Consider the following 14,570-nt stretch of genomic DNA (forward strand, 5'->3'; position numbering starts at 1 on the left):
GTGACAAAGCAAAAGAGGAAGTGAGTTGCAGAAGTTGTTTTGCAGAGGAGGCAGTGGGATTGTCAAGAGGGATGTTGAAGTCACCAAGAATGAGGGAAGGGGTGTCTGAGGAAAGGAAATAAGGTAGTCATGCAGCCAAGTGATCTAGAAATTGAGATGAGGAGCCAGGAGGATGGTATATGACTGCGACACGTATAGAAAGAGGAGAGAATAAGCGAATCATGTGGGTTTCGAATGAGGAAAATGTGAGGGAAGAGATGGGATGTATGTATGTAGGTTTAGGGTTAGTCCAAATTATGTAAATATTTGCAATGCGGTCACAGGGATATCTAAACTAGGACATCATTAGAGTTGCATTAATGTAATTCTAGTGAAAAAAACAGTATGGAACCCTGAACACATAGCCATTCAAGAATTATCAAATACAATGCATGTTGGTGATTTAATAGTGATAACAGTGGTTTTAAATACTTTCTAATTAAACTGTTTTTTCAATTAGTACTAGGAAGTAATTTATTTTTTTATTATTAATTATGTGAGATGGAACTAGTTTATGTTGAATATATAGTATATTTTCCTATTGAATGAACTGTTCTATGATAATACATTTTCAGGAATCGCTGGTCTTGAATTAAGTCATTTAGTCAACCACCCCCACCTTAACTTTCATCTTATTAAACAACATTTGTAGGTATAGGTTCACTCTGAAAAAAGGAAACATCAAATTGTTTTCATATCACATCTCATTCCTGGTTTTGAAGTGATTTTAAACTGTAAATTACATGCTAAAGGTAATGATGTTTTCTAAACAAAGATTTACCTTAGAATAGTATGCAGATGTAATTTTTTTTATTATTAAAAAATAATCGGCTAGATTACGAGTTGTGCGTTAGGGTTAAAAAGCAGCGTTGCGAGGTCCCAACGCTGCTTTTTAACGCCCGCTGGTATTATGAGTCTTGAAATGACAAGCTCACCGCTCACGTTTTTGGCCAGATTTGGAAATACCGCATATCCACTGACGTCAATTGCGTATCATATATTTTCAATGGGACTTGCATAGCGCCGGTATTAAGAGTCTGACCAAAAGTGAGCGGTAGACCCTCTCCTGTCAAGCCTGGTACCGCATTTTAAAGTCAGTAGTTAAGAGTTTTACACTACAACGCCGTAGCATAAAACTCTTAACTAAAGTGCTAAAAAGTACACTAACACCCATAAACTACCTATTAACCCCTAAACCGAGGCCCCCCCCCCCACATCACAAACACTAAAATAGATATTTTAACCCCTAATGTGCCGAACGGGACATCGCCACCACTATAATAAATATATTAACCCCTAAACTGCCGCACTCCTGCATCGCAAACACTAGTTAAATATTATTAACCCCTAATCTGCCGTCCCTACTTTAGATAATTTTATTTAACTAGTCCTAAAGCCCATGTACACGGGCCAATTTTTGCAGTACAGCGGTTCCACCCCTTGCTCTCTCTCTATCCCCCCTCTTTTCTGCTCTCTCTCTCCCCTCCTCTCTTTTGTTCTCTCTCTCCCCCCTCTCTTTTCCTCCCTCTCTTTTGCGCTCTCTCTCCCCCTCTCTTTGCGCTCTCCTCCTCTCTTTTGCTCTCTCTCACCCCTTCTCTTTTGCTCTCTCTCTCTCTCCCCCCTCATTTGCTCTCTCCCCCATCTCTTTTGCTCTCTCTCCCCCTTCTCTTTTGCTGTCTCTCTCCCCTCTCTTTTGCTGTCTCTCTCTCTCTCTTTTGCTCTCTCTATCCCCCCTCTTTTGCTTTCTCTATCTCCCCTCTTTTGCGCTCTCTCTCTCCCCCCTCTTTATTACTCTCTCTGTTCCCCCTCTTTTTTGCTCTCTCTCTCTCCCCCCTCTTTTTTGCTTTCTCTCTCCCTCCTCTCTTGCTCTCTATTTCCCTCCTTTTTTGCTCTTTCTCTCCCCCCTCTCTTTTGCTATCTCTATCCCCCCTCTTTTGCTCTCTTTCCCTCCTCTTTTGCAGTCTCTCTCTCTCCCCTTTCTTTTGCTCTCTTTCCCCCCTCTCTTTTGCTGTCTCTCTCCCCCTCTCTTTTGCTCTTTCTCTCCCCTCTCTTATGCTCTCTCTCCCCCTCTCTTATGCTCTCTCTCTCCCCTCTCTTTTGCGCTCTCTCTCTGCCCTCTTTTGCGCTCTCTGCCCTCTTTTGCACTCTCTGCCCTCTTTTGCACTCTCTGCCCTCTTATGCGCTCTCCCCCTCTCTTTTGCTCTCTTGCCCCTCTCTTTTGCTGTCTCTATCCACTTTCTCCCCCTCTCTTTTGCTGTCTCTCTCCCTCTCTTTTGCTCTCTCTATCTCCCCTCTTTGATCTCTCTCACCCTCCACTTTCTTTTGCTCTCCCTCCCCCCTCTGTTTTGCTGTCTCTCTTCCTCTCTCTCTCTATCTCCCCTCTTTTGAGCTCTCCCCCTCTCTTTTGCTGTTTCTCTCCCTCTCTTTTGATAACTATTTAATAATTATTGTACCTAGTTAAAATAAATACAAACTTGCCTGTAAAATAAAAATAAAACCTAAGATAGCTACAATATAACTATTAGTTATATTGTAGCTATCTTAGGGTTTATTTTATAGGTAAGTATTTAGTTTTAAATAGGAATTATTTAGGTAATTGTAGTAATTTTATTTAGATTTATTGTAATTATATTTAAGTTAGGGGGGGTTAGGGTTAGACTTAGGTTTAGGGGTTAATAACTTTATTATAGTGGTGGCAACGTTGTGGGCGGCAGATTAGGGGTTAATAAATGTAGTTAGGGTGCGGCGACATTGGGGGCAGCAGATTAGGGGTTAATAAATATAATGTAGGGTTCGGCGATGTTGGGGCAGCAGATTAGGGGTTCATAAATATAATGTAGGTGGCGGCAGTGTCCGGAGCGGCAGATTAGGGGTTAATAATATAATGCAGGTGTCTGTGATGTTGGGGGCAGCAGATTAGGGGTTAATAAGTGTAAGATTAGGGGTGTTTAGACTCGGGGTTCATGTTAGGGTGTTAGGTGTAGACATAAAAAGTACAGGGAGTGCAGAATTATTAGGCAAGTTGTATTTTTGAGGATTAATTTTATTATTGAACAACAACCATGTTCTCAATGAACCCAAAAAACTCATTAATATCAAAGCTGAATAGTTTTGGAAGTAGTTTTTAGTTTGTTTTTAGTTATAGCTATTTTAGGGGGATATCTGTGTGTGCAGGTGACTATTACTGTGCATAATTATTAGGCAACTTAACAAAAAACAAATATATACCCATTTCAATTATTTATTTTTACCAGTGAAACCAATATAACATCTCAACATTCACAAATATACATTTCTGACATTCAAAAACAAAACAAAAACAAATCAGTGACCAATATAGCCACCTTTCTTTGCAAGGACACTCAAAAGCCTGCCATCTATGGATTCTGTCAGTGTTTTGATCTGTTCACCATCAACATTGCGTGCAGCAGCAACCACAGCCTCCCAGACACTGTTCAGAGAGGTGTACTGTTTTCCCTCCTTGTAAATCTCACATTTGATGATGGACCACAGGTTCTCAATGGGGTTCAGATCAGGTGAACAAGGAGGCCATGTCATTAGATTTTCTTCTTTTATACCCTTTCTTGCCAGCCACGCCGTGGAGTACTTGGACGCGTGTGATGGAGCATTGTCCTGCATGAAAATCATGTTTTTCTTGAAGGATGCAGACTTCTTTCTGTACCACTGCTTAAAGAAGGTGTCTTCCAGAAACTGGCAGTAGGACTGGGAGTTGAGCTTGACTCCATCCTCAACCCGAAAAGGCCCCACAAGCTCATCTTTGATGATACCAGCCCAAACCAGTACTCCACCTCCACCTTGCTGGCGTCTGAGTCGGACTGGAGCTCTCTGCCCTTTACCAATCCAGCCACGGGCCCATCCATCTGGCCCATCAAGACTCACTCTCATTTCATCAGTCCATAAAACCTTAGAAAAATCAGTCTTGAGATATTTCTTGGCCCAGTCTTGACGTTTCAGCTTGTGTGTCTTGTTCAGTGGTGGTCGTCTTTCAGCCTTTCTTACCTTGGCCATGTCTCTGAGTATTGCACACCTTGTGCTTTTGGGCACTCCAGTGATGTTGCAGCTCTGAAATATGGCCAAACTGGTGGCAAGTGGCATCTTGGCAGCTGCACGCTTGACTTTTCTCAGTTCATGGGCAGTTATTTTGCGCCTTGGTTTTTCCACACGCTTCTTGCAACCCTGTTGACTATTTTGAATGAAACGCTTGATTGTTCGATGATCACGCTTCAGAAGCTTTGCAATTTTAAGAGTGCTGCATCCCTCTGCAAGATATCTCACTATTTTTGACTTTTCTGAGCCTGTCAAGTCCTTCTTTTGACCCATTTTGCCAAAGGAAAGGAAGTTGCCTAATAATTATGCACACCTGATATAGGGTGTTGATGTCATTAGACCACACCCCTTCTCATTACAGAGATGTACATCACCTAATATGCTTAATTGGTAGTAGGCTTTCGAGCCTATACAGCTTGGAGCAAGACAACATGCATAAAGAGGATGATGTGGTCAAAATACTCATTTGCCTAATAATTCTGCACTCCCTGTATTTCCCCATAGGAATCAATGGGGCTGCTTTAGAAGCTTTACGCTGCTTTTTTGCAGGTGTTTTTTTTCAGCCAGCTCTCCCCCATTGATTCCTATGGGGAAATCGTGCACGAGCATGTTTTACCAGCTCACTTTTTTGCGGTTAATGCCGGGTTTGTAAAAACCCGTAATACCAGCGCTGTCTGTAAGTGAGCGGTGAGCATAAACTGCTCGTTAGCACCGCACAGCCTCTAACGCAAAACTCGTAATCTAGGTGAATATTAGTTGTTTAAATATTGAATATATAAGTCTAAATGTTTAGTTTCTATAAAGTACTTTTATTTTTATAAAGTAATGAATGTTGCCATGTTTGAACTTAAGTTTTCCCTTATCTCTGTCTTCATATAAGGACAAATAAGTAATGATATATATCAGGCATTAAAGATAATGTGCAAACAAGGCTGGGTGGAAACCCTTTTAGACAATTATTTTAACAGTCCTATTTTATACACACCCTTGTTTGAACAGTCTAGTTTATTGCCTGTTTTATATCTGTTCTTACATGTCTAATAGAGATAGGTGAGGGGAATTTAAATTTAAATATGGCTGCAACCATTACTTATAGAAACGTAGAATTTAGAAAAACAATTTTTAGAGTTAAAGGGGCATAAGCCACAATAACTTTACAAATTACTTCTTTTATCAAATTTTTTTGAAAAGCACAATGGTAAAGTCAGGAGCATGATTGCAACAGCCAATAGGATTTTTCCCCCTTAATTCCGATTGGCTGATAGAATTCTATTCTATTTTAAGGGACGCCATCTTGGATGATGTTATTTAAAGGGAAACTTCATTCTTCAAGAGACGTTGTAAAAAGAGGATGCTCCGCGCCGGATGTCTTGAAGATGGAACCGCTCCGCACCGGATGGATGAAGATAGAAGATGCCGTCTGGATGAAGACTTCTGCTCGCTTGGATCAAGACTTTGGCCCGCTTGGATGAAGACTTCTGCCGGCTTTGCTGAGGACTTCTGCGCTTGGATGAGGATGGATGTCCGGTCTTCGAAAACTGTAAGTGGATCTTCGGGGGTTAGTGTTAGGTTTTTTAAGTGTTTATTGGGTGGGTTTTAATTTTAGGATAGGGACTTAGGGCTGAAAAAGAGCTAAATGCCCTTTTAAGAGCAATGCCCATACAAATGACCTTTTCAGGGCAATGGGGAGCTTAGGTTTTTTAGATATGGTTTTATTTGGGGGGGTTGGTCGTTGAGGACTTCGGCCCGGTTGGGTGAAGACTTCTCAAGGTAGGGGGATCTTCAAGGGGTTAGTGTTAGGTTTTATTAAGGGGGTATTGGGTGGGTTTTAGAGTAGGGTTGAGTGTGTGGGTGGTGGGTTTTAATGTTGGGGGGTATTGTACTTCTTTTTACAGGTAAAAGAGATGATTACTTTGGGGCAATGCCCTGCAAAAGGCCCTTTTAAGGGCTATTTGTAATTTAGTGTAGGGTAGGGCTTTTTTTATTTTGGGGAGCTTTTTTATTTTGTTAAGGGATTAGAGTAGGTGTAATTAGTTTAAAATTCTTGTAATTATTTTATTATTTTCTGTAATTTAGTGGGGGGGGTTTTCATACTTTAGATAATTTTTTTAAATTGTAATTAATTGTATTTAGTTTAGGTAATTAATTTAATTATAGTGTAGTGTTAGGTGTAATTGTAACATAGGTTAGGTTTTATTTTACACGTAAATTTGTCTTAATTTTAGCTAGGTAGTTATTAAATAGTTAATAACTATTTAATAACTATTGTACCTAGTTAAAATAAATACAAAGTTGCCTGTAAAATAAATATAAATCCTAAAATAGTTACAATGTAATTATTAGTTATATTGTAGCTATATTAGGGTTTATTTTATAGGTAAGTATTTAGTTTTAAATAGGATTAATTCAGTTAATAAGAGTACTAATATTTAGATTTATTTAATTGATATTTAAGTTAGGGGGGTGTTAGGGTTAGTGTTAGACTTAGGTTTAGGGGTTAATAATTTATTATAGTGGCGGTGGTGTAGGGGGCAGGATAGGGGTTAATAAATTTATTATAGGTGGTGGCGGTATGGGGGGGCAGGATAGGGGTTAATACATTTATTATAGGTGGCGGCGGTATAAGGGGGGCAGGATAGGGGTTAATAAATTTATTATAGGCGGTGGCGGTATGGGGGGCAGGATAGTGGTTAATAGGTATTATGTAGGTGGCGGCGGGGTCCGGGAGCGGCGGTTTAGGGGTTAACATATTTATTATAGTTGCGGTGGGCTCTGGGAGCGGCGGTTTAGGGGTTAACATGTTTATTATAGTTGCGGCGGGGTCCGGGAGCGGCGGTTTAGGGGTAATAAATTTATTTAGTTGCGGCGGTGTAGGGGGGGGGACAGATTAGGGGTGTTTAGACTCGGGGTACATGTTAGGGTGTTAGGTGCAGACATCTCCCATAGGAATCAATGGGATATCGGGCAGCAGCGAACATGAGCTTTCATTATGGTCAGACTCCCATTGATTCCTATGGGATCCGGAGCCTCCAGGGCGGCAGATTGAAATCCAGGTACGCTGGCCCGGAATAGTAGCAAGTGTACCTGGTAGTAGTTTGATAACTACCAAAAGTAATCAGATTGTGCCGAACTTGCGTTCGGAACATATGGAGTGACGTAAGCATTGATCTGTGTCGGACTGAGTCCGGCGGATCGAAGCTTACGTCACTATATTCTACTTTTGCCGGGCAGAAGGGGTTGATAACTAAGGCAAATCAGCTTCGCCACAAATACGCTGCGGAATTCCAGCGTATTTGCGGTTGACGGCTTGATAACTAGAGGCCAATGTAATTATTAGTTATATAGAAGCTATCTTAGGGTTTATTTTACAGGTAAGTATTTAGTTTTAAATAGGAATAATTTAGTTAATGATAGTAATTTTATTTAGATTTATTAAAATTATATTTCAGTTAGGGGGTGTTAGGTTTAGGGTAAGACTTAGGTTTAGGGGTTAATAACTTTATTATAGTGGTGGCGACGTTGGGGGCGGCAGATTAGGGGTTAATAAATGTAGGTTGGTGTTGGCGATGTTAGGGCAGGCAGATTAGGGGTTAATAATAATTAACTAGTGTTTGCGATGCGGGAGTGCGGCAGTTTAGGGGTTAATATATTTATTATAGTGGTGGCGATGTCCGGTTCGGCAGATTAGGGGTTAAAATATTTATTTTAGTGTTTGCAATGTGGGGGGCCTCGGTTTAGGGGTTAATATGTAGTTTATGGGTGTTAGTGTACTTTTTAGCACTTTAGTTAAGAGTTTTATGCTACGGCGTTGTACCATAAAACTCTTAACTACTGACTTTTAAATGCGGTATCAGTCTTGACAGGAGAGGCTGTACCGCTCACTTTTGGTTAGACTCGTAATACTGGCGCTATGCAAGTCCCATTGAAAATATAGGATCCGAAATTGACGTAAGTGGATTTGCCGTATTTCCGAGTCTGGCCAAAAAAGTGAGCGGTGAGCCTGTCATTTCAAGACTCGTAATACCAGCGGGCGTTAAAAAGCAGCGTTGGGACCTCTCAACGCTGCTTTTTAACCCTAACGCACAACTCGTAATCTAGCCGTTAGTTAATTAATTAGTTAATTTAATTGTTAGTTTAATGTAATTTTAGTATAATAGTTAGGGTAGGTTAAGTAATAGTTTAATATAGTTTAATTTAATTTTAGTATAATAGTTAGGGTAGGTTAAATATTTTAATATAGTTTAATGTAATTTTACTATAATAGTTAGGGTAGGTTAAATAATAGTTTAATGTAATTCCAAAGGTAAGTTTTAATTCATTATAAGATAGGGATAAGTTAATATTTAATGTAAAGTTAGCGGGTTGTTAGATTTAGGGGTTAATAGCTTAATTTAGTTTATGGCGATGTGGGGGGCTGGCGGTTTAGGGGTTAATAGGTTTAGTAAGTGGTAGACCAGGGGTTTAGGGGTTAATATATTTATTTAGTTGCGAAGGGGTCCGGGAGCGGGGGGATAGGGGTTAATAACTTTATTAGAGTTGCGGTGGGCTCCGGGAGCAGAGGGATAGGGGTTAATAACTTTATTAGAGTTGCAGTGGGCTCCGGGAGTGGCGGGATAGGGGTTAATAACTTTATTAGAGTTGCGGCGGGGTCCGGGAGCGGCGGGATGGGGGTTAATAACTTTATTTAGTTGCAGCGGGGTATGGGATGGGAAAGGCGGGATAGGGGTTAAACATTTTAGTATAGTGACGGTGTTTAGTGACAGGATATAAATAAAGTTGGGAAAAAGGAGAATAGCAGCAAGATCGATGACTGTTAGTTAACAACAGTCCGCTGCTCATCGCCCCGTACTTGATGCGTGGCTTTTTGACAGCTTTTTTTATAAATATGGAGAGCGTATTCAGGTCCGCGGCCGCGATGTTAGGGGATGTTAGGCAAGCGTATTGGTGCCGTTGAATGCAGCATAGTTGACGGCTTGATAATTCGGCCTCATAGTGTAAAGTGTGTCTCTCCTTCACATATATAATATTAGTGATCTCCACTCTCCATAATGAGATCCACAGTTCCCAAGGTAAAAATTGCCTTTAAAACAAATCCCTGTGGGGCCTCATAATACTAAAAAGGCATCTTGTTAAAAATCATTACTGAAATATACGTCAGGCGTTTCAGTGCTGCTTCCGTATGTAGTGGCAAAAGTGTTGTGGGGCTTCTATGCTCTGAGTTTATTGAGAATATTGATTGTACATATCTGTTTTTCTAGGAGGCTAACTAAGTACAGGGACACTCAGTCTTTTTAAATAATTAGTGCAGCTGTATAATGACAGATAGTGCCCATTCCCATTTGGCCCTTACAGTGTGATGATAGGGACCTTTTTTGTTGCTGTTTGTGCACTAACGGGAAGAGTCACCCATTTTGTACAGGCCTCATACTAAACCATTATTGTTGATATGAGATTCACCTATCATAGGAAGTTGCTCATTTATTTTACTGTTTTAATGTAATTTTTTACTCTTTGTTAATAAATAAGTTTTAATTTTTACCCGGACTGTAGCGTATAAAATTCAGGAGAATATTGATAAAGTTTTAACTGGGCCAAGGGGAAGCTTCTTTTCTCATTTGTTTCTTCGCATGTTATAGAATCTCAGCAGACTAGAAAGCTTTAGAAAACCGAAGCTAAACTAATCATCTTTAAAGTGAAAGTAAATCCTAGCGTTTTACAAATGCTAGGATTTACTATTGAAACAAATAAAGGGGACTTTCATTCATGAAGTATAAGATACTTCATGTAGAAAGCTCTTTTATTTGATTCAATCGATCACCGTTTTTAGCTGCTACTGCAGCCCACGGCTAACAATTTTTTTGCCTAAGAGGTGACGTTTTCACTTCTTAGTCAATAGAAGTGCGGTAAATCTGGCTCCCATGGGAGTATAATCTCAGGATGTATTGTTTGTCTTTGCACCATAAAGAACAAGGTGGCCTACAATTGGTGAAGAACTAACTTTACAAAACAAAGTTAAAACAAGCACATTAGAGTATTATGGTACATGAATAGATAAGTTCATACCTGGCATCTCAGAGTTCCAGTTTGTGAAAAAAACTCTGTCACCATTTGACCATTTGAATGTTCCTTTTTCCTCTGTATCTGAAAGTCCTGTCCAGAAATGTTTTTCAGGTCGAAGTCCAATCAGACTTGTCAAGAAAGCTTGTTCATACCTAAAAAGTGCCATTAATTCACACTTAGAAATGTACAAAATACAAAAATGATAAACCTGTAGCAATTATTTCACAATTGTCTTTACACTTTAATACTGAAATGATTAAAAAGTATCTATCAGCACCAATACTTATTATCTCTATTTATTAAATAAAGAAAATTATACATTAATTATCTTAAAGGAACAGTAAAGTCAGAATTAAACAGTCATGATTCAGATAGAAGCTTTTAACTTCTTTCCATTATATTTCTATTATCTAGTTTGCTATGATAATATAAATATATATATGAAAAGCATACCAAGGTAGGAACAGCAATACACTAATAGGAAATAGCTGTTGATTGGTGGCTGCACATATATGCCTCTTGCTATTGGCTCACAATGTGTTCAGCTATCTCCCAGTAGTGCATTGCTGCTTCTTCTACGAACAATACTAAGAGAATGAACCAAATTTGGTAATAGAAGTAAATTAGAAAGTTGTTTTAAATTATGTGCTCTATCTCACTGGTTATTAAACCTGTCCTCAGGCCTCCACAACAGGCAAGGTTTTCAGGATTACCTTGGATGAGAGCAGGTAAACTAACCACTGCTTTTTAACTTAAGTTTCAGACGGACCTGAAACTTCGGGGGGTAGAAAGCAGAATACGCTACTTGTTTATCTAACCCTATGTGTTTAACCACTTTGAACCTTTTGGGAGATGCAGAGTAGTCTCAAGCAGAAACTGCAGCTGATCTGATAAACTACCGCTTGGGTAAGCAATTCCCTAGAGGTATTTTTATCATGTGTTTAACCCCTTTACAGTTATTAAATACATAGCATTACAGAGATGCTAGAGTTAAAAAATCACTAGAGCGTTTGAATTTTTCCACTATATTAATCTTTTCAATGATTTAACTATCACAGAAGAGATTTGAGCATTAAAAGACCCTGAAAAAAGGAAAATAAGATGGAAAGAGTCTATTATTTAAACTATTCACATGGATTACAATACAGGGATGTGTTGTTTTTTAATATCAACTTTTTAAATTGAAAATATATGGTTGCCAATAGGATGAGCTATTAAAAATTCCATTGGCTGATTTGAATAGCCAATAGAATTTCAGTAGCTCTTATCCTATTGGCTATCCTATCCTTAGTGCCGTAAGTCACTGGCGACTCCAGAAATTTGTATTTACGCTCATTTCTGGACATCGCTAATTTATCCGACTTACAGCACTTTATGAGCTGCCGGCGCCGTATATGTAATACCCCGATGTGTGAGGTGAAATTACGGGCGGCGCGGGTTGCAGTGCTTGCGCTGAAGCCTGCGCCATATATGTAATTGCGCGCTAAATCTGTAACAGGCTTTGAAAATGCGGCAAATTGTATAAACTAACTATTGTTTTGCAGCATTGGCAGGTTACAGAACTTGCTTTTTGGCTCTTCTATGGAACATAGCACAAACACATTTATTTTACATAAAAGCAATAGGAGTTTAATGTCCTCTTAAATGTAAAAAAATATGTGCAGAATTTTGTAACATTATCTTAGCAACACATTCAAAAACAAAAGAGATTTGATAGATTTATCCCCCAAATGGATACTTACCTTCTGTTTTATTCTGTGATTACACAGCAAAACCGGGAGACACTTTTAAGAAAAATAAAAAATCATAAGATACTGTAGAGCACTGTTTCCCAAGCCCAGTCATCAAGACCCTTAACAGGCCACATATTCATTATATCTTAACTAGAGCACAGGTGAAATAATCAGTTAATCTATCAGCTGATCAGTTCACCTGTGCTCTAGTTAAAGGGACATTAAACCCAAAAATGTTCTTTCATGATTCAGATAGAGAATACAATTTTTAAAAAGTTTCCAATTTACTTCTATTATCATTTCTATTTCTTTCTCATGTTATTCCTTGTTAAAGAGATACCTAGGTAGGTAGCATGCACATGCCTGAAGCACTACACGAAAGGAAAAAGTGCTGCCATCTAGTGCCCCTGCTAATGTAAAACATTGTTGCAAAACTGCTGCTATATAGTGTTGCAGACACGTGCACACTCTTGAGTTTACATTTCTGCTTTTCTACAAAGGATAACAAGAAAACTAAGAACATTTGATAATATAAGTAAATTAGAAAGTTGCTTAAAATGTTATGGTCTATCTAAATCATGAAAGAAAGAAAAATGGGTTTTATGAAAAATAAAATATGTTTTTAAGATATAATAAATATGTGGCCTGTTAAGGGTCCTGAAGACTGGAGTTGGGAAACACTGCTTTAGAGGAACGGAAGGTAAGTATACCTTTGGGGGGTCTATCAAATCTCTTTTGTTTTAGAAGGTGTCGCTAGGATAATGTTACAGAATTCTGCACATTGTGCAGAATTTTGTAACATAATTTTTTTACGTTTACTGTCCCTTTAATTATTTATTGAATGAAGAGAGTTTCACCTTTTATGCTTTTTGGCACTTCCATTACTTTCACTCTCTAGTCTGTTTATATACATTTGTCTATATATATGTAAATATAGATATTTGTCATAGGATCTGGGCTTCCATGAACATATGTTTTTGTGACTGTTCATGTACTACGTATATATGTAAAGGTTATCATTGCACTTGAAAAACAGAAATAGATGACTTACGGCTAGATTATGAGTTTTACGGTAAGAGCTGCTCGGTGCTAACTTGCAAGTTATTGTCACCACTCACCTCCCTACAGCGCTGCTATTACAGGTTTGCAAACACCCGGCTTTAGCAGGCAATAAGGGAGAGTAAAGCAAAATTGAGCTCCACACCGCACTCCAATACCAGAGCTGCGGTGAGCTGGTTTTACGAAACTAAATTTATGTTTACACCTAACACCCTAACATATACCTGAGTCTAAACACCCCTAATCTGCCGTCCCCGACATCGCCGCCACCGACATTACATTTATTAACCCCTAATCTGCCACCCCGACATCGCTGACACTTACCTACACTTATTAACCCCTAATCTGCCGCCCCTAACATCGCAGCCACCTACTTACATTTATTAACTCCTAATCTTCTGCCCCCAGCGTCACCGTCACTATACTAAAGTTATTAACCCCTAAGTCTAACCCTAACCCTAACACCCACTAACTTAAATGTAATTTAAAATAAATCTAAATAAAACCTACTATTAATAACTAAATAATTCCTATTTAAAACTAAATACTTACCTGTAAAATAAACCCTAAGCTAGCTACAATATAAGTAATAGTTACATTATAGCTAGCTTAGGTTTTATTTTTATTTCACAGCAAAGTTTGTATTTATTTTAACTAGGTAGACTAGTTAGTAAATAGTTATTAACTATTTACTAACTACCTAGCTAAAATAAATACAAATTTACCTGTAAAATAAAACCTAACCTGTCTTACACTAAGACCTAACCTTAAACTACAATTAAATAAATTACATTTATTAAATACAATTAACTAAATTACAAAAAAACTAATACTAAATTACACAAAATAAAAAAAGAAATGATCAAATATTAAAACTAATTACACCTAATCTAATAGCCCTATCAAAATAAAAAGCCCCCCAAAATAAAAATAAACCCTATCCTTAACTAAACTGCAAATAGCCCTTAAAAGGGCCTTTTGCGGGGCATTGCCCCAAAGAAATCAGCTCTTTTACCTGTAAAAAAAATACAAACACCCCCCAACAGTAAAACCCATCACTCACACAACAAAACCCCCAAATAAAATCCTAAATAAAAAAAACTAAGCTCCCCATTGCCGTGAAAAGGGCATTTGTATGGGCATTGCCCTTAAAAGGGCATTTAGCTCTTTTTCCGCCCAAACCCTAAGCTAAAAATAAAACCCACCCAATAAACCCTTAAAAAAACCTAACCCTAACCCCCGAAGATCCACTTACAGTTTTTGAAGACCCGACATCCATCCTCAAAAAAGCCGTAAGAAGTCTTCATCCAAGTGGCAAGAAGTGGTCCTCCAGATGGGCAGAAGTCTTCATTCAGACAGCATCTTCTATCATCATCCATCCGGCGCGGAGCGGCTCCATCTTCAAGACATCCGGCGCGGAGCATCCTCTTCTTTCCACAGCCCTTCTCGAATGAAGGTTCCTTTAAGTGACGGCATCCAAGATGGCGTCCCTTGAATTCTGATTGGCTGATAGAATTCTATCAGCCAATCAGAATTAAAGGGATGCCATCCTGATAGAATTCTATCAGCCAATCTGAATTAAAGGGACGCCATCTTGTATGACGTCACTTG

The 14,570-nt window shown here is 38.8% G+C and overlaps 1 protein-coding gene across 2 annotated transcripts in view; it reads right to left on the reverse strand.

Moving 5' to 3' along the window:
- Positions 1–14,570, reverse strand: part of MRC1 (mannose receptor C-type 1) — a 294,794-nt gene that overhangs the window by 150,182 nt on the left and 130,042 nt on the right. For both annotated transcript variants that reach the window (XM_053713973.1, XM_053713974.1), the window contains exon 11: positions 10,171–10,319. In XM_053713973.1, the coding sequence (XP_053569948.1) occupies positions 10,171–10,319 (149 nt within the window). The remainder of the gene's footprint in view (positions 1–10,170; positions 10,320–14,570) is intronic.

Source organism: Bombina bombina, chromosome 5 (genome assembly GCF_027579735.1).
Source record: "Bombina bombina isolate aBomBom1 chromosome 5, aBomBom1.pri, whole genome shotgun sequence".
NCBI classification, from domain to species: Eukaryota; Metazoa; Chordata; class Amphibia; order Anura; family Bombinatoridae; genus Bombina; species Bombina bombina.